This window comes from Taudactylus pleione, unplaced genomic scaffold, assembly GCF_031769625.1.
Source record: "Taudactylus pleione unplaced genomic scaffold, aTauple2 ptg000038l, whole genome shotgun sequence".
NCBI lineage: Eukaryota > Metazoa > Chordata > Amphibia > Anura > Myobatrachidae > Taudactylus > Taudactylus pleione.
Window position 1 is genome coordinate 3,844,203 of NW_028284440.1, and position 23,058 is coordinate 3,867,260.

General features: G+C 42.9%; 1 protein-coding gene across 1 annotated transcript in view; it reads right to left on the minus strand.

The window, feature by feature from the left end:
• The window catches only part of PTPRB (protein tyrosine phosphatase receptor type B), a 141,610-nt gene that overhangs the window by 101,445 nt on the left and 17,107 nt on the right, over positions 1 to 23,058 (minus strand). The window contains exon 3 of the mRNA XM_088452567.1: positions 12,662 to 12,891. Within this exon, the coding sequence (XP_088308693.1) occupies positions 12,662 to 12,891 (230 nt within the window). The remainder of the gene's footprint in view (positions 1 to 12,661; positions 12,892 to 23,058) is intronic.

Below are 23,058 nucleotides of genomic sequence, written 5' to 3' on the forward strand. Positions count from 1 at the left end.
ATTATTTTAATTTCATGGAATGGTTAAACATTACCACACTATGTGAATCTTTCGCTCTTGATTTATATTCTGAGTAAAAGAGACTTATGTTATCGAGCTCTGAGAAGAGTTAAAGAGGAGGAAGAAATTATATATTTCAATGCTTTTAAAGATCCTGATACCATAAGGGTGATATACAGAAGGTTTCTCAATTGGAGATTCAGATTAAGTATGTGTCTTTTATATTCCACATTGGAGACTTATATGTCTAGTATAACAGCACTGAGTCTGGGATACATCAAGATTGCTCTCTGGTGAAAAAACACTTTGTGGGAACTTTATTATCACAGAAGGGGTACTGGACATTGTATTTTATGACAATCTACACTAAAAGGGGAATCCAATTGTGGGCGTGAAATTAAAACCTCCCGCGGAGCTGGGTTTTTCCCCCAGCCACAGGCTTTTGCTATTCTATTAGGCGATTGAAAATGGGATGTGGTGATTACTATAGAAATCACTGCGTCATTTTTCTCGCACCTCAAGAGCAAGCCTGATTATTTTCTAAAACCGTTCATTTTATGAAAAATCAGCGGGACTTGCACTGGGACCCGGGTGGCACACCACCCACCCCCTTAGGACTAATTAAGCAATTGGCAGTTTCCAATTATCTTATTTAAATCTTAATTTCTCACCTTCCAAAGCACTGTCTTCTGCATCCAGCATCGTGAGCCAGGTCTTCTGCAGCAGGGTGAGTATGTGAGTGTGCTTGAGTGTTTGTAAGTGTGTATGAGTGAGATCCCTGGTGTGTGTGACCTCTCCGTGTGAGTGTATACCCCCCCTGTAGCTGGCACTGGGAGAACTATACCTCCCAGCAGCTCTTGCGCCTCCCAGCAGCCCCCGGTGCTTCCCAGCAGCCCCAGGACTCCCAGAAGCCCCCTCCCCAGTGACAAAATGGAGGGGAGGCCACCTGGAGCTGCGGAGACAACCTGAGACCCCTGGACAGATAAGTATAATTTTTTATTATTATTTATTTCATGCGCTGCAGGGTTTTCAGAGCTGAAAACCCTGTGACCACTTTTTTTAAAATTGGATACAGCAGGTATCGGGAGCATGCATACCCGCGGTAATTCAAAGTTGGGCTTGACGGGCACAAAGGTTTTTTTACCTCGCTAAACCTCACGTAAAATTGAATCACCCCCGAAGTGTTTTGTTTCATTTGTTTACTTGCTTTATCAAGATAAATCATTATGTTGACTAAGAAGACCTACAGAAACTGGAGTCTACAACAATAGTTAGTCTCCAGCATTGGTGGTTCTTCAGCATTGGGTATTCTACAATAGTGGTTAGTCTCCAGCATTGGTGGTTCTTCAGCATTGGGTATTCTACAATAGTGGTTAGTCTTCAGCATTGGTGAGTCTTTAGTATTGGATAGTCTACATCAGTGGTGATTCTTCAGAATTGGTGAGACTACAGCAGTGGTAAGTCTACAGCATTGGTGAGTCTTCAGCATTGGATAGTCTACATCAGTGGTGATTCTTCAGAATTGGTGAGACTACAGCAGTGGTAAGTCTGCAGCATTGGTGACTCTGCATTGCATGTAAAGATAAATTACCTCAGAATCCGATGCACCTGACGACACAAATCCAAACATTTTTTTTTTTGAGGGGTGGTGTCAATAATCAATTTATAGATAATTGTTAATCTCTATATAAATTATAAACTAAACAGATTTATTACATGTGCCACATATTTGTGCTGAAGAATTTTGTAGATATTGATGAAAAGTATGCCAAGTAATGCGCTTTTCTGCAGAAGTTCAACAATATGTTGCAAATTGCATTTCAGTCTTTGATATATTAATAGTGATAGTTTGTACTGTGAAACAAAATGCTTATCCAGATCAGCAATTTGCAGTGCTTCAGTTCTAATATCCAAACTGACTGTTTGCTACTCTCTGATAGTATGTGTGCGTTGGGCTATGTAGCTCCTAAATATTCAAATTTTCAGCAAAGTGTGATCCACACCACTGAGCACAGCAGGCGTGAGTGAATATGATGCGTGACAGGGCTTAGCCCACAGCAGTCATTTGTGACAGGACAAGTACATTTTGCTACGCTCCCCAGCCAAACAATAGTACTGCCAGACAAATGTCAGCTTCTCCAAAAAGACAGCCCTGAAACAATCCTATTTTTTTAAGACACATATCTCAGTTTCAAATTTATTTTTCTAACCGCATTAAAATGAGTGTGTTGGAAACGTAATGTTTTGACTCTGAGAATAAGACTTAATATAGACATAATATAATTTAAAAAAAAAAAATCTTTGTAACTAGCTTCAAATATATCATTTATTTCTTAGTACGATGAAAAGTTTACCTTTTTTCTATTGAAACTCTGCAAAGTGTGGCAATGACCTGATCATACAGATATGCCCTCATACACCTATTCGAATTGCAGAATAGCCCCATTTTGAGCACTACTTTGGGGCTAATTCTATATTGCACGCTAGTGCAATGCTGAATGCAGATTCCCGATTGTTAGGTATCTGCGCATGCATAGGACCTGTTCTGCGCATGTACAGAACGGGTCCTGCGTGATTGCACGCAGCCCCTGCTATGCCTCTGCCTGATTAACAGGCAGAGGCATTTAGGGGTGGTGCGGGGGCAGGATAGGCCGGTGTTCCTAGAAACGGGGGCGTGTCCGCCCTGTTTTCCGGGAGTGGTAAGGGCAGGATCTGCGTGCAGTTTTCTAGCCTCATAAGCTGATGGTCGCAATGATTATCCCAGCTTGCGACCTCGCTCGCAGTCCTGGGATCGCAAATGCAGCAGGGGATGTCAGACATCCCCTGCTGCATTTGGAAGAATGGAATTGCAAAGCTGCTTGCGTGCAGCTTTGCAATTCCGACCTGTGCTGAATCACCCCCTTTGTGCCAAGCTACCCACCAGGGACTTTTCACAAAATATGCATCTTTTCGCATCACAACAAAAGTACAATGCAAGCGTACCCTGAATACTGATGCTTGCATTTCATGTAGCTCCTGTGTGTGATTCAGTTGCTAATCTGGGTATAAAGAGAAGAGACAGAGGTCCGATACGAGTAAGCTGCGCCCTCAATTTATTTGAGACAAAAATACTAATCCCCAGGGGCGTATCTACCTTTTGGCCAGGATGGCACTCACCAGGTGCGCCAGACAAAAGGGGGGCGCTGCCAGGTCAGTGCCACCCATAGCCAGGGGCTGTGGCTCACCCAGGGACGGGCCCCTGCTGAATGCAATCCCTGGGCAGGACATGGATTGCCACAGCTTCTCTATAGCTCGGGGACTCCGCTACCAACACACAGCCTGGCAGCCATCTCATAACAGGAACTACCTGCCCATGCTGATGGCAGCACAGATGGTGTAATGGTTAGCATCACTGCCTCACAGCAGTGAGGTCATTGGTTCGATACCCACTACGGCCTTAACTGTTTGGAGTTTGTATATTCTCCCTGTGCTTGCTTGGGTTTCCTCCAGGTACTCCGGTTTCCTCCCACACTCCAAAAATATACTGGTAGGATAATTGGCTCCTAACAAAATTACCCCTAGTGTGTATGTGTGTGCGTGTACATGTAATAGGAAATATAGAGTGTAAGCTCCACTGGGGCAGGCACGGATGTGAATGGCCGACTATTCTCTGTAAAGCACTGCGGAAAATGTGTGCGCTATATAAATAACTGGTAATAAATAAAGTGTCCGAGGACAGCAGCAGTGCATCCAGCCAGTGGGAGCACTTCCAGGTGACAATCAGGATACATGATTGGCACCAACGACCAGAATGCACCCATCACCTCCTTGTCCCAGCGTTATGTGACGAGCTGAAGATCACCTACCAGCCGCCAGCCATCGAGTCCTGGCTAGAGGAGATCCTGCAGCTGGAAATGCAGGTGAAAGGACGGAGCCGCCTCTGAAACCTTGGCTTCGCCTTCATGATTGTGATGAAGCCCATGAAGATGTTGCCCTTGGGCGCTTGAACCCTAGATACACCCCTGCTAATCTTAAGTACCTAGGACACTATAAGTGATTTTGTGTACCACTATGATGCAAATAAGATGAGAAATTCAGGAAAAAATCGCTACGCATGGTGGAGCATCTAGGTTGCACCAGACATCTGGTGCCATATGGTGCAAAAAGTATAGTAAAGCTACTTTAAAGTTGTGTTTTTTTCACAAGATAACATATATGTGAATAACTAATATCAGGACATACTAATATGAGGACATATCTAATATCAGGACATACTTATCATACTTACCTATTCTCCAGGAAGTTGCTGGAGACTCACAATTTTTGGAGTAGTGTCCCACACCCCTGAAAGAGTGGGTGGATCTTGCGCATCCTGCCTACTGTACTTCCTAAAATGAATCCCCGATCTGTGATTTGTGGCCGGCTCCATCTACTCTCCAAGCTTCTCTCGGAGAGGAGCAACAAAAAGTAGCAAGTATATATTAAGATAAATAGATGTTAGAATTGGTGACTTATTTCAGTTTATGAATGTCAGGAAACCTGATGCTAAAAATCAAATGTCAGATACAGCAAGGAGCAATATTTTTTTTACATATATCTATCGAATTACAAATCTTATCATTTTAGTGAGATCTGCTTACCCAGCTGAAATTCATCCAAGTAAACTAAAGTGTCTCTGTTACATATTCAAGAGCCTCTTATATATTGTTTCCACTCGAGAGCTGTATGTATTGCACTGCCTTTTTTTTTTTTTTTTTTTGGAGATCATCCCAGGTGTGCCGTAATAACATAAATGACTGCACTCTATGGGAGAAATTTCCTAAGGGGCAGGTTTGCAATCCCAGTGGGATTGTGGCATCACTAAGGCCATTACCGCTGCCTGTGAGATCACAGTTTAGAAGAGAAATCGCGATTCTGACTTTTCCCCAGTTATGTATAGAAAACTCAGATTTACTAAGCTTAAAGGCCTAGAGCCTTTTAGCATTTTACTTACATTTTGATATTTTTTTGCTATTAAAAGAAAGGAATCTGTAAGTCTGCTGCAATGCCCATCGGTTTCTAAATGATGGGAAACACATTGCTCAGTCCCTACATATTGATAAAGGACTTTGCTGTCTGTTTCCACATGTTCCCAATTTTAATTGGTAAGATTAATTTGAACATTTTGACCAACAATGTACTGTGTGTGGGCATATCACACTAGCTCAAAGTCTAATACTAATGGATTGGATTTAATATGCTATAAAGGAAAACGGGGATGAATGACCGCCTCCATTACTTCACTACATGGCAGTAAACGAATAAGCAGGAATAAAGTACCTGCATGTATGTAGCCAAATATCTCTGATCTGGTCAGTCAGCCCACTTCATATGCGAGGGGTTTATACTATTGGACAGGTGACTCAAGAACTGTGATAGAGTTATTATTCATTATCTGAAACTGTTGTAACTCCACGACCTTGGGAAATCATTAAATCTCCAACTTCCTGTAACTCTAAAAATAAAAGCATACAGATGTTTTGGGGAAGGTATTCATGGCTGATTGTATTGTTTTAAAATGAATAAAGATTCTCACTTTTGTATAAAGGATGTGTTAAATATGGGCCTCAATAAAATATATGTTGCAGGTACTCCATTAGTTAACATGGCTTCCTGAGCGCAATTATTTTACTGTACAGGCTACGGAAGTTTAGGGAGTGCCCGGATATGTGTCTAATAGCAGGCTCCAGGGTCTCTAGCTGCAGACACTTTCCCAAGGTTTCCTGACATTTTTTTTAAATACCAACTTCACTCCCTCTTTATCAAGAGGAAATGGGTTTTGAACAACCTTTGTCTGTGTAGCTTTCAAAGCACAATCTGAAGGTTCACTCACAGCTGAATGTTGCTGGATAAACTAAACATTTTTTTTCCAATTGTGAAGATGAATGATTTTGCTTCTGCTGTAAACCATAACATACAGGTTATTTTAGAATACTTAAAGCATTGCTTTGATCAGTAGCTGCAAATGGTAGCACATTCCTGTCAGGCAACATTAAGGTATTTTTAATTAAAATGTTTTGAGAACCTAGGGGGTGATTCAGCAGAGGACGGAATTGGAAAGTCGACACAAGTAGCTTTGCAATTCTATCCTTGCTAAAATGCATCTGCGATCACAGCACTGCAACCGAGGTTGCAGCCAGGAATCACCAGCTTTTTGCGGACTGGCCTGCATGTGAGGCCAGGAATCTGCGTCCATGGATGCAGATACTGACTTTACCACTACCGGAAAACGGGGACGATAATCGTGAATCTGCGATCAGCAGTGTACTGCTGAATCAGGCCCCTAGAACACTATTAGTGTACATTCAGAATTCTTATAATGGGACACGGTTCACACTTTCGCTCTAGAATGACTGTAGACCTGTATTAATTCATGATATACAGTATTCTGGTTTAGAATAAAGGTGGATATATAGCTTGTTCTAGTCTGTAGTCTATACACATGGCTGCATGCAGACCTTTATAGGCTGTTTAATCCAGTAAATGATAATGGCAGTGGTTTCTTTCAGCTATTTTGTGCTATACTATGTAGTTATGTGTAGCGGTTTCCAAATAAGTGTGCTAGAAATGTCTAGAAATCTGGCTTTATAATTCCTTATGGTAAGAGCTACACTTCAAGGCAGTATTAAATACATACTTACCAACTCTCCCTCATGGTCAGGGAGACTCCCTGAAATAGCAGCAATCTCTCTGTCTTCCATCTGAAGAGTCTAGCAATCTCCCTGATTCCACCATAGCACTATTATGAAGTTGTTAAATAAAAAATAAAAAAACAGAGATATATACATTCAAATGGGACCATTAGTATAATTTCCCTGCATTGGTTATAAGGCACAATGATCCCCATGGCTACATGCATTTTCTGAAAAGTATCAGAGTATTATCATCAACAAGTAGATCTTGCTAACTGCGTGGGGCTCATTTACATATGGATGTAAGTCAGTATTATGACACGCCTCTCAGATGTAGCAGTACACGCCCACTTTACTGCTGAGCTCATAGGTGTTGTTTTCACAATCTCCCTGAAATGCTTTTGCAAAAGTAGGTAAGTATGAAATACTGTAAGCTCTCATAAGCAGGGTCCTATGTATCCACTGTCTCATGTCTACATATGTTCCATAAACTTCCATTTTCTGTTTCCATGGAAAATGTTTACTTTTTATGATATTCATGTCATGATACTGACTATCCAGTGATGTGGAGTTCTGTGGTACATTATACATAATAATGATAATGAGGTATTTACAAAAGCTAATATGCTTCCAACAGGCCAATGTAATGTCTTTTCAGTGAAAACATGGTGCTGGGCACCCCCTAGTGTTTCAACTTAATATCAACTATATTTATCTTGCTCTTCTTCACCGACCTACTTATATTAATTTGTACAGTATGTTTCTGCAACTGTGGATGAAAATAAAAGAGCATGGAAGCCTGGTGATTATTTTCCCAGAGACGGCAGACAGACCAGCACCGAGGAAACCATTGCTAATGACTCTCAGCACTATGGATGGGAGAAGTTGTCTGGTAATTTTGTTCTTTAATTACAAAATTTAGCATAAACTTAAAACATTTTGCCGAACTGAACTGATCAAGGCAACTAAATGAAGTTTGTGCAAGAAACCAAACAAAAGTTATATATCAGGCACATAGGCGCAGACGAACAGCTGCTTTATTGTTGAACCATGAATATAAAATGTTAAATTATGTTAATAGCAAATAATGACATTCATATAACAGGTTTATCAGAAGTTCATCATTTCTACAGACCTATATATTTTTGATGGTTATGGTTAAAAATACAGTGATAAGTACTTAACAGAGTGATGGCCCAGAGCTTACAATCCAAAGGGGATGTAGTCGGGCATCCCGACAGTCAAGACGCCGACAGTCACAATATCAACAGCGGCATCCTGACTGTCAGATTACAGACAGATTGCGGAGGTAAGTATTAGAGTTAGGGGGAGGCTTAGGGTTAGGGGGAGGGTTAGGGTTAGGCAGTAGGAAGAAGCTTGGGGTTATGCTGTGGGAGGGGAAGTTTAGAGTTAGGCTGCGGGACAGGAAAGTTAAGGTTAGGCTGTGGGATGGGAGGATTAGGGTTAGGCTGCGGGACAGGAGGGTTAGGGTTTGGCTGCGGGAGGGGAAGTTTAAGGGTTAGGCTGCGGGGCAGGAAAGTTAGGGTTAGGCTGTGGGACGGGAGGATTAGGGTTAGGCTGCGGGACAGGAGGGTTAGGGTTAGGCTGCGAAAGGGGAAGTTTAGGGTTAGGCTGTGGGATGTGAGGATTAGGGTTAGGCGCCGGGACAGGAGGGTTAGGGTTAGGCTGCAGGAGGGGAGGTTTAGGGTTAGGCTGCAGTTCAGGTGGGTTAGGGTTAAGCTACGGGGCAGGAGGGTTAGGCTGCAGGATTGGTGGGTAACGGGGAGGTTTAGGGTAAGGGCCGTGGCACCTCTCCCCTTACCGAAAAGGGGGCATGGCCTTGTGGGCAGGGGCGTGACCATGCAGGAAGGGGTCGCAGCCTTGCGGAAGAACCCCTGTGGTCCCATTATTACTGGGGGGGAGGGGCAGAAGTGCGGACTGCCCTGTGTGCAGTGCTGGCCAGCTCCTCACAGTGTCAGGAGCCGAGTGCTGCACTTATTTATACAGTGCAGCACCTGGCTCCTGTCACTGAGGGAGAGTCTGACCCTTGGTGTCACCCCTCGGCGTGTAACACCCGGGTGCGGCCTTCACCCCCCACACCCCACCTTGTGACGCCACTGGGTAAGGGTTATAATACTTACAAAAATGTGTCTGTATTCTGACCGTTGGCATCTTAACCATCGGGATCCCATACCAGACCCTCCAAAGGAGATGAGGTGGCAATGCCTGTTTTGTAGAGTGGACCAGCAGCATGTGATCACAAATATGAACTTTGCTAAGTTTTAATTGATGGTGTATGGTTACTCACAGTTATTGGCTGCACAGTGTTATTTGTTACTTGTTATATCCAAATATAAATTATGTACTGTATATCCCATTTGTTTGGTTTGATGGCAGTAACATTTCTGATTTATTTAATGTGTTATCACATCTTAAATAAAAAGACAAACAGTTCTAATGCATAGTCTCTAAATTTAAGTTTTCAAGAAGGAAATTGGGTCGTATTTAATATAGGTGGAGGGTGGAGTATCTTCTCTAATCTTGTTTTTGTAATTTGTTTATGTACAAGCAGCAGATTATTTTACAGAAGTTTGAAAATTGTATGTTTCTCATAAACATCCATTTATGTGAAATTCAGCAACAAAGCACTGAAATACAATAGTTATTATCCCGGCTGTCAGGATGCAGGCGCTCATAATGCCGCAGCAGGAATCCCGACACCAGTCAGTGGGGTTAGAGAGAGTTAGGGTTAGGGTTAGGCACTAGGAGGGAGGGTTAGGTTTAGGCCTAGGGGTGGCATTGAGATTTAGGGTGCGGGGAGGGAGGGTTAGGTTTAGGTGTAGGGGAAGGGTAGGGTTAGAATTCTAATCCTGTCAGGATGCCAGCATCCCATACCCAGCCTGTTATTAGTAATGTAATCAGTGACAAAATAAAAATGTTTAGACAATATAGTCTAGATGGAATCGGTATGAATGACCAGCGGACGGGATGCCAGTGGTCAGAAGGGTCATCCCAATGTGCAAAATACCGTCAGGGGCCGGTAAGTAGACTAACCCTCTCCCCCATAACCCTCCCCCGGTGATGCCTAACCCTAACCTCCCCCGGTGGTGTCTAATCCTCCCTTCCCTTCCCACACCATAAACCTAACCCTCCTGGGGTGGTGCCTAACCCTAACCTCTCCCCGTTGGTGCCTAGCCCTAATCCCCCTCCCTGTAACCGAACCCTAACCCTCCCCGGTCGGTGCCTAACCCTAATCCACCTCGGGAGCTCCCTAAACCTAACCGCCCCATCATCAGGCTTACCCTAATGCTAACTTGCACAATTACCTTCGGGATGCCGGCGGTCGGGATGCCAACATCGATATCTTGATCTCTTTGAGATAGCGGCATCGGCATGCTGATGGGCATCGGTATCCTGACACCTGGCATCCCGTCCAACGGAATCTTAACTGGATCCCGTCTAGATTGACCCATTAATTCAGTACAACCTTACCTACATTTGAACAGTCAATTGTGTTAAATCTAGACTAATGCCTTTGTTTAGCCTATAGTTTAAAATATGGTGGATTTAAAAAAATAAAGTAATATAAAGTAATATTTTTTCCTTTTATATAGTAATAGAGATGAACTGCTCATAGCATTACAGACCCAAAAATAAGTTGAGGAGTTATCCTGAAAATGAATAAAATTTTATTTTTATCACATATGCGAAAATTGTGATATAACTTGGTATTTAACCTTTTAATGCAGAAGACTCATCCATAATATATACTTAAAAAATTTTGGAGGATAAATTCTGTTCATCCTCTACACTCAGGAGATGTAGAATAAAAAAAATTACCTATTCCCAATTGGTAATCAGTACTGGTGTGAAACTGGGAAGGAGATTTCACATGATCTACTGTACAGGTTGAATAGGAGAGAAGCGTGACCAGTAATGGGAGGAAAAATAACGTATATAGCAGGGGATGTGACGGGAAATTTAAAGCCCCCATTCGTCCTCACTCAGACACATCCTTGTTTACAGCCTTGTTTGAAAAAAGGGAATCCCCCTTTCAGACAATGTTGCCACTAAGAAGTTATTTTCTGTTTAGCAGCATGATCACCAGACAATAATCCCATACACTGCAGAAAATGAATAAATGTCTGCTATCAGCCTGCCTAACCCAGCATTTGTCAGATCCCCAACTTATCTAAAATACTGATAAAAAGACTTAAATGGTGCTGAAAGAAAGGTTAGCTTTATTAAGGTATTGGTATAAGCCATCTGCAACCACAAAACCAACAGGCAGATGGGGGGCCAACTGCAAGCCCATTGCCATTAGCTCAAGCTTAGATAAGATCTAACTCCAAGTCCATCAAAAATAATGTAAGGTTTAGATGAGGGCCATCTGCCAGCCAATCACCATCAACCCAAGGGATCCACCTCACCTCCCAATAACACAAAAAGTACCATTTGGACTGTTGGTGTCGCTGACCCAGCAAGGGATGAAACAAGCCGAAACCGTATATTTGCAGGGAGAGCAACTCGAGAATTACCCCTAGAAGGCCATTGCTACCATTCCTTCCAGCACCCACAATAAAGTCCACAACTGAAATAGGGTGGAAGGAAGGAAATTTCCAATGGGAAAAGAGGTAAAAAATTTATCAACATACACAGATAGGTCTTAACACACATAATTCCACCCCAAACAAAACACCGACGCAGCTGGTCGGCCACCGGAGCATCAGTAGACTCTGGGCACTAGAGTGTGCCCGGAGTCTACTGCACATGCGCATAACGCCGGAAAAATGGCCGCCGCGGCCATTTTTCCGACTTTTTCTAAAGCGCTGACACCTGGCGCAGGACCTTGGAGAGGTAAGTTTTAAATAATTTGGTGCAGGGTGTGTAGTGCGAGCCCAGGGCGGGCCCATGTGCACCGCACACCCTGCACCCATTATAGATACATCCCTGCTTGCCAATCTTAACTTGTTTGCTTTTGGAAGACTCTACAGGACAGTTTGTTGGCTTGAAGTTTTTTGTTTCCTATTGCCTTGGACTATCAAGAAAGAAAATCAAGAAATGTAAGTATTGGAGCCTCTACACTGTATAAAATATTGAAGGACCTCAAATTATTTAATATATAAGACCCAAAATAAATGAATACACAGTAAGGGGTCCATATTAATATTTTGATAAAGGGGCACATTATAATATTTAAAAAAATTAAGGGGGCACATAATATTTTCTTTTTAAATAAAGTTGGTACACAATAATTGTATTAATAATGGTGCCAACATATTTATTTATGTATACAGATTGGAAGCGCAGATTTTTTTTTACCCTGGTACCCACTGACCAGGGGTACCAGAATGGGGCCAATAGTATTGGCCCAGGCATATCCTGTTGTAGAGGCCTAAACAGCTGCTAAGAACCAATGCCCAGTCAGGAAGGAGTTTATTTCTTTATTTTACAGTATGCCTAGTTAGATAACAGCATTTACAGCTTTCTCATCCACCACCTCTGATGTTTCCGGTATATTTGTCAGTGATTTTTTGTAACTAAAAGCTTATTACATCTGGTGACTTGTATTCATAGCATTGGTTCTAAATCTCATACAGGCCCGAATAATCTCACAGTCATGAACTCAGACAGATATCCTGCTCCTAGCATGGGCTACATGTAAGTGCCAATGATAGTTATGACGCCTGCTCTCCCGGACAAAGAACTGGGGAGGTGTGATAGTATAGATAGTATAGATGCGTTTGACTCAGAATACGGGTATATAGTCGCATTAGTATCCAATTCACTGCAAACATCCGGAATTGCATTTACATTACATGCAACTCAGAACAAGGCCCACAGTTATTAGATATCTTCTGTATATAAAATAGATGGTATAGGAGTGTCATTGTACAACACCAATTTGCCATTATGTGGTGTTTTATTTGCCAATTTTCATAAGGGTAAAAGAGTGTTGTTTTATGCAATGTAAAAATTAGAATTATATAAAGACAGATAACTTTTCTTACCTCTTCAATTGAGTTAACATAGAGTTGTGTTGTTGCTGTGATCCAAATTGGTGTAGTAACAGTAGAATGTTGATTGTCATTGTGATACTGACTCATAGTACCAGTTTCTCTCTCTGTACGTGTAACATTAATATGGGTTACCTCGGTGCTGTTAGTAAGTACTATTTGCGGTGCAATGGTGGATGCTGGGATGTTTCTTGTTGTTGGACTCACAGTAGTGTGCTCATGATCTGAGGAAACACAGACAATGCTTAGTTGGTAACCATACAGCCAAATATATTACAGACATAATAAAATACAGTACATAAATATATGCTGAGCAATTACTAAATAATTAAATATAAACCATATCATTTTCAAAAATTTTTAGACATGAATTGAGAAATATATTAAAAAGCCCTCAGGAAGGAAAACAAACAAAAACAAGGCAGAAGTCTCAGGTTTGTAAAGTTTTTGTGACAAGAAGTACTTAATTAAGAATGCTTATCTTTGTTTTGTAAATGGGCCCAGGTCATTCATATATTAATGATAATATCTGCACCTTTGCCATAATGTTCAAATGCTTCTCCTACTACGGTGGTTCTCAAACTCGGTCCTCATCACCCCACACAGGTCACATTTTCCAGCAGTGCCAGATTAATGTCCACATGGGCCTGGAGCTGAAATTCATGAAGGGCCTATTGCGTGCCGCTGCCACCCCGGGAGTTTTAAGGTTAGGCACCCCTAAGGGAGGGTTAGGGGGGGGGAGGACAGGGGAGGGTATTAGTACTTACCTGCCCTAGCTGGGATCTTCATCCTGTCGGGCATCCGCAGTCAGTATTTGAACCGGCTAAACAGCTGCCAGCATTTTCAATACCATTCCAGGAAAGAGATAGTGTGTGTAGAACACGCTATCCCAACCTTCCCATCTGACCATTGCAGGAGCATTTGAAGATATTTATTGGCTAGCCCTCCTGCATATACACTATCCAATTATTGGCCCGATCAATGTTGCAGTCCCCTGGGGTGTTCTTGGTAAAAGGCCACAGAGGACTGAAATGTTGATAATAGACCTTTGTTCTCTCTCAATCATGGCGAAAGTGAGTGCTGCCGTTTCTGACTGTATACGGTGCCAAACTAGAGATGTGCTCTGTTTGGGGCACCGTCGCTGCCCCACAGCCCTTGACACTGGCAAACAGGTTGCTTGGAACAGCACCCTGCAGCCAGTATCGCTGATGCAGTGCTGCTCAGACAGACAACCTGCAGTCTGTGCAGCATCCTCAGGACACTCCCGGCAGTGCTGCACTTCACACTTCCAGGTGATGACACTCCCGCCCCCCTGTGCGATGGCATGACGTCATGCACTTAGTGAACAGGACCAGTAACCTGCCAGGCCGCTAACGGTGTATGTATGTATGTATGGAGTCTGCAACCTTGAAAGCAATAGAGCAATATACACATACACAATTGGTAGGCCGGCACTCTTGTGCAAAGTATTGTGCCATGCTGCCTGGTGTCCTCCTAATTACCGTTTGCCTGTGAAGGGAGTGGACCATGTAGCAGTCGAATGGGCTGCACTCTGGTCGGCTTGTATAAAACACTAAAATTCGCTATCAAAATTGCAGAACCTTCACTAGTCCTTTCCGTAATCCCTCACGAAAGTATGAAAACAGGTTCTGCAACATTGAAAATGTAAACGGATCATGTGCTAGGCTACTCATGGACACATCTTTAGAGCAAGACGGCCAGGGACGGAGCTTCGGGTGACTAGGGGAGGAGCTTCGGTGGGTCTGAGGTGGGCGGGGCTTCAGCCAGCATGTGTGTGTCCACCAGCAGAGAGGAGAGGACCAAGGGGGTGTGGGAATGGGCTAAGATTCGGCCAGCCAGGAGGTGAGTGACCTGGGCTGTTGGTTGTGACAGGAAAAAAAAATAAAAATTCCTGTCTGCATGACAGTCAGTTTCCTGTGGGCCTATTTTCAATGGGAGGCCTGGAGCTGTAGCTCCACCCGCCCCATTGTTAATCCGGACCTGTTTTCCACGTCACCCAGCAGGTCTATAAGTGTAATCATTACTCACTGACACATTGTAAAAGATGCACAGGTGGAGCTAAGTATTTCACTTGTGATTCTGTGAGGAGACATGGAAAACATGTACTGTTTGGGGTCCTGAGGACCGAGTTTGAGAACCTGTGTCCTAATATATAAAGCACCTAGTGTTAGATTATCTTTTTAAAGGTCATGTTAATAAACTGAATCCTATAGCACATCCGTTTCCCTCAAGGTAGAATGTACTGTACTCACTAGTAGTCTATTGTTCCCAGACGTTTTATTTATAGTTCTAGTACTCATTTATACAACCAGATGCTGCTTTTATACACACTAGGCAAAGGTAGCTTTAATACTTAATTAGAGTTAGGTCTCAGGACAAATATTAGAGTACTGTATAAAATTAGCTAATTAAGGGGCCCATTTATCAACGTGTTTTATCATACGCAACGAGTTTTACAACTTGTTGTGTATGATAATGGTGCTCCAGCCAATTCGCTCTTAACTATCATCTGTTTGAAAAATGACAGTTGGGAGCTGATTGGCTTGAGAACAATTTATCATACGCAATGAGTTTTGAAAGTCATTGCATATGATAAAACTCGTTGATAAATGAGGCCCTTATTATCACAGTCAAAACAGACTCTAACGTCAGAGCATGCAGCAAGGATCTATGGACCTCATTCAGCAAGGATCGCAACTGCTAAATCGTATGCAGATGGGCGATTGTTGCGTACTGTGCATGCATATACATTGCAGTGCGGGTGCACGAATGCCTCACTGTGATCTGGACTGCAGTAAGTATGCAGACCCATCGTAGAGTGACTGACAAGAAGTACCGTTTGGGGGTGGTGGTGGGGGGGTGGTCAGACGAACGCAGGCGTGCCAGTGCATTTGAACGCTATGGCAGGGGCGTGCATTAATTAGCCACTGCGATGGCCTCCGCAGTCTGAGGTTGTTAGCAATTTAGTGGTAGGGTAAGACCTGCCTTAAATGTGCGAGTGGCTCTGATGTACTTCGTTACCGATGTTTTGGCTGGATTGCAAGGTATTACGGATGTGCGAGAGGGGAAGTGGGCGTCTGCGTGTTGTGCGTGTGAGATACTTTTGCAGCAGACCTGCGTACACGATTGCAGCCGCAATTGCATCAGTGATCCAAGCTGAATGAGGTCCTATGTCCAGGAACGAACTAATTATTAGGGTGTCAGATCTTGGTGGGTTTTTGTCACCGACGAGGTGAGGGTAGTAGTGGGGGAGTCTCTAGCAGATGGGAGTAAACGAGGAGGTGGTAAATAGTTTCTCCTCATGTATTAACTGTGTGTATGAAACCGGACATCACGGGTAGCAGTATGGAACCAGGATACTGAATGCTGTTTGGTATCAGGTGAGTATTAGAGCTGTAGAGTATCCTAAATGGAGAAGTTCACTATATTCACTGAATGTTGATAAAAATGTTGTACTAGAGATGATGCTGGAACCAGCTATACAGGATATGCTGGGATGCGGAGCAAAACCAGCTATACAGGATATGCTGAGATGCGGAGCAGGAGCAGTTATTCAGGATGTGCTGGGATGTGGAACAGAACCAGCTATTCAGGATGTGCTGGGATGCAGGGCGCAACCAGCTATTTGGAATGTGCTGGAATGCAGAGCAGGTACAACGCCAATAAGGGTTTCCACAGGGCACTAGAACCGATCCAACTACCACAGGGAGTGCAGTAATAAGCAGCTTATAGGAGTAGTGACTTGTTGCACTGGCAATTCCCCTCTGGGCCAGACTGGATTTATAGGCATAGCAGTGCCCTGATTGGCCCAGGAACTCCCTTTGGCTGGCCATTGGATTACTGGTAGTCAGCTGATGGTCTCCAACATGGCGATTCCCACCATGCAGAAACAAAGGAACACCAGCCACATGTAACACACACAAAACTACCCCAGATCCCTGGCCACCGTTACACCAGATAGTGCTGCCAAGGTCAAGGATTAAGGTAAGGCTAGTGTAAAGAAAATGGCAAGATTCAACTTAAACAAAAAGCAGGCATTTACAAAATGAATGACCTCTCCTTTTAAATAGATGGCAAGTACCAATCAGGAGGCTGAAACAAGTCATGTGATAACAATTTAAGCACCACCCATGCATTACTGTGAAGTATAAGTCTGCACTGTTCCAGTTACTACTTGTCTGACAACTAGTACTCCCAGAGGAAAGCCTGAGAGCCAAAACACATTGAGTTACACACCAGCACACTCTTTATCACCCGACAGACAGAAACAAATCCACCACCAACAAAGGAAGGGTAGTAGTAGTACGGCCCGAGTCACGTGACTGGCCCCCGGCAAGACTAACATACCCAGAAGAGGCTGCAGATCCTTCACTCCAGAGCACCCAGCACCTGTACCACTGCAGCTCTACCAAAATGTATTGCACAAGGCAACCTAGCAACAGGAACCAGGACCGACCCACCGGAACCAGCCGAAAAACAGCCAGAAAACACAGAGGGCTATACCCACGTGACCCGCTTTGCAAATTACCCAGCAAGTACACCGTAACACAGATGGTTAGAACCTGACCAGATCGATGCACTGCAGGATGTTTGCATAGAACAACCTGCAGAAGCATCTCTATGTTATCTCCTAGGCTTTCCACCAAGAGACACAGCAGAAAGTGGGACCCATTCCACAGTGCATTAAGACACCGGCTGATGAGACGTGGGATGCCGCCAGGGCCGGATTATGGAGGGGTGACAGGGGAGCGCGCCTCAGGGCTCTCACACACAGAGGAGCCTCACACAGGGTCGATGTGACCCTCCCGAGAACAGGTGTCCAGTGGCACCTGTTCCCGTATGGGGGCTCAGCTACTGCTGCTCTGTTTTCTACTGCATGCAGCAGCACAGTCAATGCTGCTGAATACAGCGCAGAGCGGCTCCCAAAAACCCCCATCTGCGTCACATCACACATGACGTCCGTGGCGCTGAATAGAGGACTCGAGAGAAGCTCTGCCGGGATTGGGAGGTAGAGATGGCCATCGGCGGGGTATCCATTGATGATTATCATCAATGGGTCCATCGGTGATTGCCATTGATGGCACAAAAACATCTATGTTGAACCATCAATGGTTTGCATCCCTCGATGGCCAGTGCTTCGGGGAATACGACGGGCCACGGACCAATAAAAATGGGGGCGGGCCGTAGCGTACAGCGGGGCTAAGCTCGTCCTGACGGAAAAAAAAACCCCATCGGCCTCCACTCGTCCATCGATGGTGGAGAACCATTGACACTCTGCCAGTTAACCATCGATGATTGTTGATGACCATCCCTATCAGGAGGTAAGGTGAGTAATCGGGAGCAGGGAGGTGGCAGTAGGCTCTGTGTGGCATGAAGGGGGCCCCCACAACCTAGTTGCCCTGGGGCTTCCACAAGCCTTAATCCACCCTGGATGCCGCTCTCGGCCAACCAAACTTTATTAACAGTCTCCTATCTTTTGACTTTGATTACTACCACCCTTATCAGGTAGTGACAATCCCACAATAACTGCACATATTATGACTTTAAACTATATAATTACCTGGATGTATAACCAAGATTGAGTGTTTATATGCAATTATCACGACCTTTCATCGATTGTAATATTGTAAGTAAGGATTATTTACATAAACTCAGTAACATCCATTTGTTCATACTGTTTTGCCACATAGTGATTTGTTCACATGGATCTGCAATCAATATTTCATTGTTCATCGAGAGCGATAATATTGTAATTTTATGTCAGTGCTAGGTTGGGCTTACATAATTAGCAGCACTACCCAATCATTAGGTGCAACTTCTCAGTGCACAGGGAACTCCCAATATAGTCTGACAACTACGAAAAAAAAATGTGTTTTCTTTCAACTTTCATACATTTGAGGCCTTGCTAGATTAACTATCAGAGGATTTTGTTCTGTTTGCCTTTTTTTTCTCCTGATCCCCACATGCAATGATGATATTGAGAAAAATAAACATGAAAAATAATTATTTCTTGAATGATCTTTGAGCTCTGTATGTTTTGCACACTGATCCAATGGTATTTATATGCCAGTTTAAAATCTGTAGTTGATTTAATTAAAAGTAATTTAAAGTTGAGCACTTGGCCTGTGAATAAATGTCCTTGGCAAGTGCAAATCAGAGTTTAGTACTGTCTGTAACGCTAAATAAGTGTGCTGAAAGGGACCTGCCTTTCCTTCCTCGGGAAATGATACGTTCCATGTGTTAGAAGAGTATTTGGCAGACATTCAAGATAATCTTCAGAGCCTTAACGAAAGGAAAGGTCTGTATATATTTATCACATTTATGCAAAATATCAGTTGAATGTGAAAGGATCATCATTTTCTTACATGTTTAACAAAATGTACTGTAATATAATGTAACATTCCATATAATATTATATAAGCAACTTTTTTATTTTGACCTGCTTAGCATAAATTTGTTTTGCCATCTTTGATATGATTGGTGACCCTAATATAGCATAACTACTACTGCTGCTAAAGCTGCCTATGGAAAGCACATTACTTGCACATTGACCTCTTCATGCACAGCAATAACAACATTAACTTGGAGGTAATAAAATCAAATTAACTCTATGCTTATAAATGGGGAATATAACCATAAAAATAACATGAGGTGGCAGGCGAAGTGCTTTCTTACAGGTCTTCTTGCAATTTAGATGAGCTCCAATATCCCAGCCATCTTTTTTAATAATATACAGCATATTATTACATTTTCATATATATTTTTCTTAACAATATTTGTTGCTTAATCCTAGCGAAAGTTGCAGCTGATCGTGTAACCTCACCTTAGTAGTACATTGAGTCTTAAGGGGGGTATCCACTAGGTGATTTTGACAGACGATTGCACGATAACAACGTCGTTATCGTGCATTCGCCCGCAAATTGCCCACAAATCGCCTGCAAACTACCAGCGATGTGCGTACCCGCTGGTCGTTTAAGCCATCTATCATTGCCCGTACATGCTGGTCAACCAGGTTCAGCATGTACGGGGAGCAATAGAGAGCACCTACTTTTCCCTTGCTGCCACCGGACCTCTCTGCAATACACGGGAAGGGAAACAAACAGTCACAGCCTGATGACGCTGGACACTCACAACATGTGAGTGTCCAGCGTCATCAGGCTGTGACTGTTTGCTTCCCTTCCCGTGTATTGCATAGAGGTCTGGCGGCAACAAGAGCGGCAGAGAAGTCCGTGTCTTGATCTGCCTAGACTGAACGAGTGAACATTCAGTCTAGGCACATCACAAGATATACAAACGAGAGCATGATTGCAATGTCGTAATCGTGCTCTCGTTTGTATATCTAGTAGTGGATACCCGCCTTTAGGAGCATATTTATCAAGAGTAACAGTAATTTTGAGGGGATACCCATGATATTGTGTACATTCACAAAAACAGCCCCCATAGGTTTCTAAGGAGACTGCTAAAGCCATATTTAAATGGCGTCAGCCATTTTAGCCTATGGGCTAAGTTTTTCAGAAGAGCGATCCGAAAGGCGGAGATCAGTATCTATCCTTTGCAATCCTTTGGCAGGTTAATAACATGTATAATGAGTACATTCTGAAAATGCATAATTTATATTACACATAAATAGACTTTGTCCATTGACTTTTCTGTAATTAGTATCTATATAAAGTAGGGATGTGCAGGCTCGGATAGGTTCGAGTTTGCACGTTGAGTTCGGATTTTTCCCTCCAAAAAACCGGAACTCAGAAAGAGGCTAAACGTCATCTTACATGGACGAACATCATCATTCCTGGACTTCCAGGAATGATGATGTTCGTCCATGTAAGATGACGTTTAGCCTCTTTCTGAGTTCCGTTTTTTTGGAGGGAAAAATCCGAACTCAACGTGCAAACTCGAACCTATTCGAGCCTGCACATCCCTAATATAAAGTTGGGATATGCACCGACCCCCGTGTTTAAGGTTTTAGTTTTGGACCTGTATCTCCTCATGTTTTGGATCTGTATCTCCTTGTGTTTTGCATCTGGATTTGGTCTTGCCAAAACCACCCCTTGCGTGTTTTGGTTTTGGATCTGTATTTTTTTTCAAAAACTGATTAAATCTGCTAAAATCACATTTTTTTTTTTTCGTTCCTACAGTATTATTAACCTCAATAACATTAATTTCCACAAGTTTCCAGTCAATTTTGACCACCTCACAATATTGTTTTCATCCGGTTTAGGCCCAAAATTTGAACCAAGCTAGCTGGCTGAATAAAATAAGTGGCAGCAGTGGGCGGCACAAACACATGGCAGTTTAACTTCCAACATGGCACATAAGGAAACATATGTTTTCATTAATCAAGAGGCCTGAGGGAGTTGGAGCATTTATGTATTTGAAGGCAGGGACAGGAATGGTTGATTGGTAGTACATTTTATTTCATTTTTTGATTCCGAAGCAAATTTATGAGGGAGGAGGGGAGAGCATGGGTGAACAATTTGTCCCATGTTTTGCCCACAAAATCAACTTGGTGGTTCAGAATATGTTTCCAAAATTAAAGGGACATGCAGGAGATGCTGTCTGTGGCCATAAACATTTCTGGACATTTTTGGCATTCAGCAACAGTATTTCAAACATTGCAGCAGCAGTGGCAGTTGAATTTCCTACATGGCACATCAGGAAACAAATGTTTTTATTATTCAAGAGGCTTGAGGGAGTTGGAGTATGTATATAGTTGAAGGCAGGGAAAGGAAGATTTGTAGTACATTTAATTTAATTTTTTTATTCTGAAGCAAATTCATGAGGGAGGGGAAGGATTTACAAAAATATTTAAATAATTCACATCAGTCCTTGCCCTGGAAGGAACCTTGAGCGCTATGCCTGCTGCTGCTGGGAGTGGATTTTGATCCCAGAAGGGGACTAGGAAGACTACTAGTAGTACTTTAAAAAACAATTGACTATTAAATAATCCTTTGCAAGGGAGAGCAAGTATGACAGCAGTCACCCAGTTGCATAGCAGATCACTGATGCCATAACATCTATGCTGGTATTAGATGTGCGTCCAATATCCACCAATAATGCAGCGGGTTTTAGACAGTTAATTGAGGTTCTGTGTCCCCGCTACCAAATCCCATCAAGATTCCACTTAACTAGAAAAGCAATTCCCAACCTGTACAGGGACATTAAAAAAACTTAATTAGTGGCACCCAAAATGCCATTGTATGCACTGTGGTTGAGTGGACCCACTGTCCACTCAACCACAGATATGTGGACAAGCTGAACAGTGCAAATGCAAGATTTAAGATATAAGGTTTAAGTCATACATTGTGTCTTTCTTCCCAACAGACACAGATCTGAAGAGATGCAAAGAGCTGTTGGTAAGCAAATTGTCAGCTCAAGTGGCATGTGATGCACTGATGGCTTCTCCTTCAGTTTCTCCAGCAAGTGCATCTGCTGAGAAAAAACTAAACTTTCCCAAAAGACCCACAAGCAAATGCGGATGAGTCAACACAAAACACAAAAACTTTCTGGATGGATGTGCTGCAGATGTCGTAACAGGGAGGAGATTCCTAGATGGTTAAGGTTCTTATCTCTACTTACTCTGGCTTTACAAAGAGTACAGATGACTTGACAATTATTGTCCAGATTTGGTAAATTTGGAAATAATTCCACACATAAGTGGATTTTTTTGTCTTGTGCCCAGGCATGACAATGGGCTTTTCCTTATCATGGGCAATAACTGTTTCTTCCACTGGTGCCTGATTTACACAAACAGCATCCTCATTAACAACATCCTTATTAGCGTCAGCTACACAAATATCCTGCTCATCCTTGTGCACTTCATAAGAAGCATCCTCGATTTCTATGTCAGCATGTTCACTTGTGCTTTCATCGTCATAAGAGGCAGAACACCAATCATAAATAAAGGCCAAGGTCTTATCCTTTCCTTTCCACTTCATGTAGTGAAAGGCATATTGCCAATTTTATGTCTTTCTGCAGCTAACTTTCCCTTTGATGTTTTTTCTTTACCACTGTAAAAGATTAGTTCTTGATTTTAGATGCCCTGACATAAGCCCCGTATGCCCTTGGGCATTGTCTTTAATAGATGATGTAGATGTAGATGATGTAGATGGACTAGTATCGTCATGACTGGTGGCACTGGCAGCAGCTCCAGCACTAGTATGTGGTTCCTTCTGATCATTCTCCATATCAACAAACACAAATGAAGTGGGGTACAGCACATACTTCAATTTGTACCAATTTTAAATATTACACTGCGGTATCAATGACCTACAGTGTCACAAGATTTTTTATGAATCAGGAAAAGAATAAGACACTGTGCTACCACTTACAGTGTCACAAGATTATTTATGAATAAGAATAACACACTG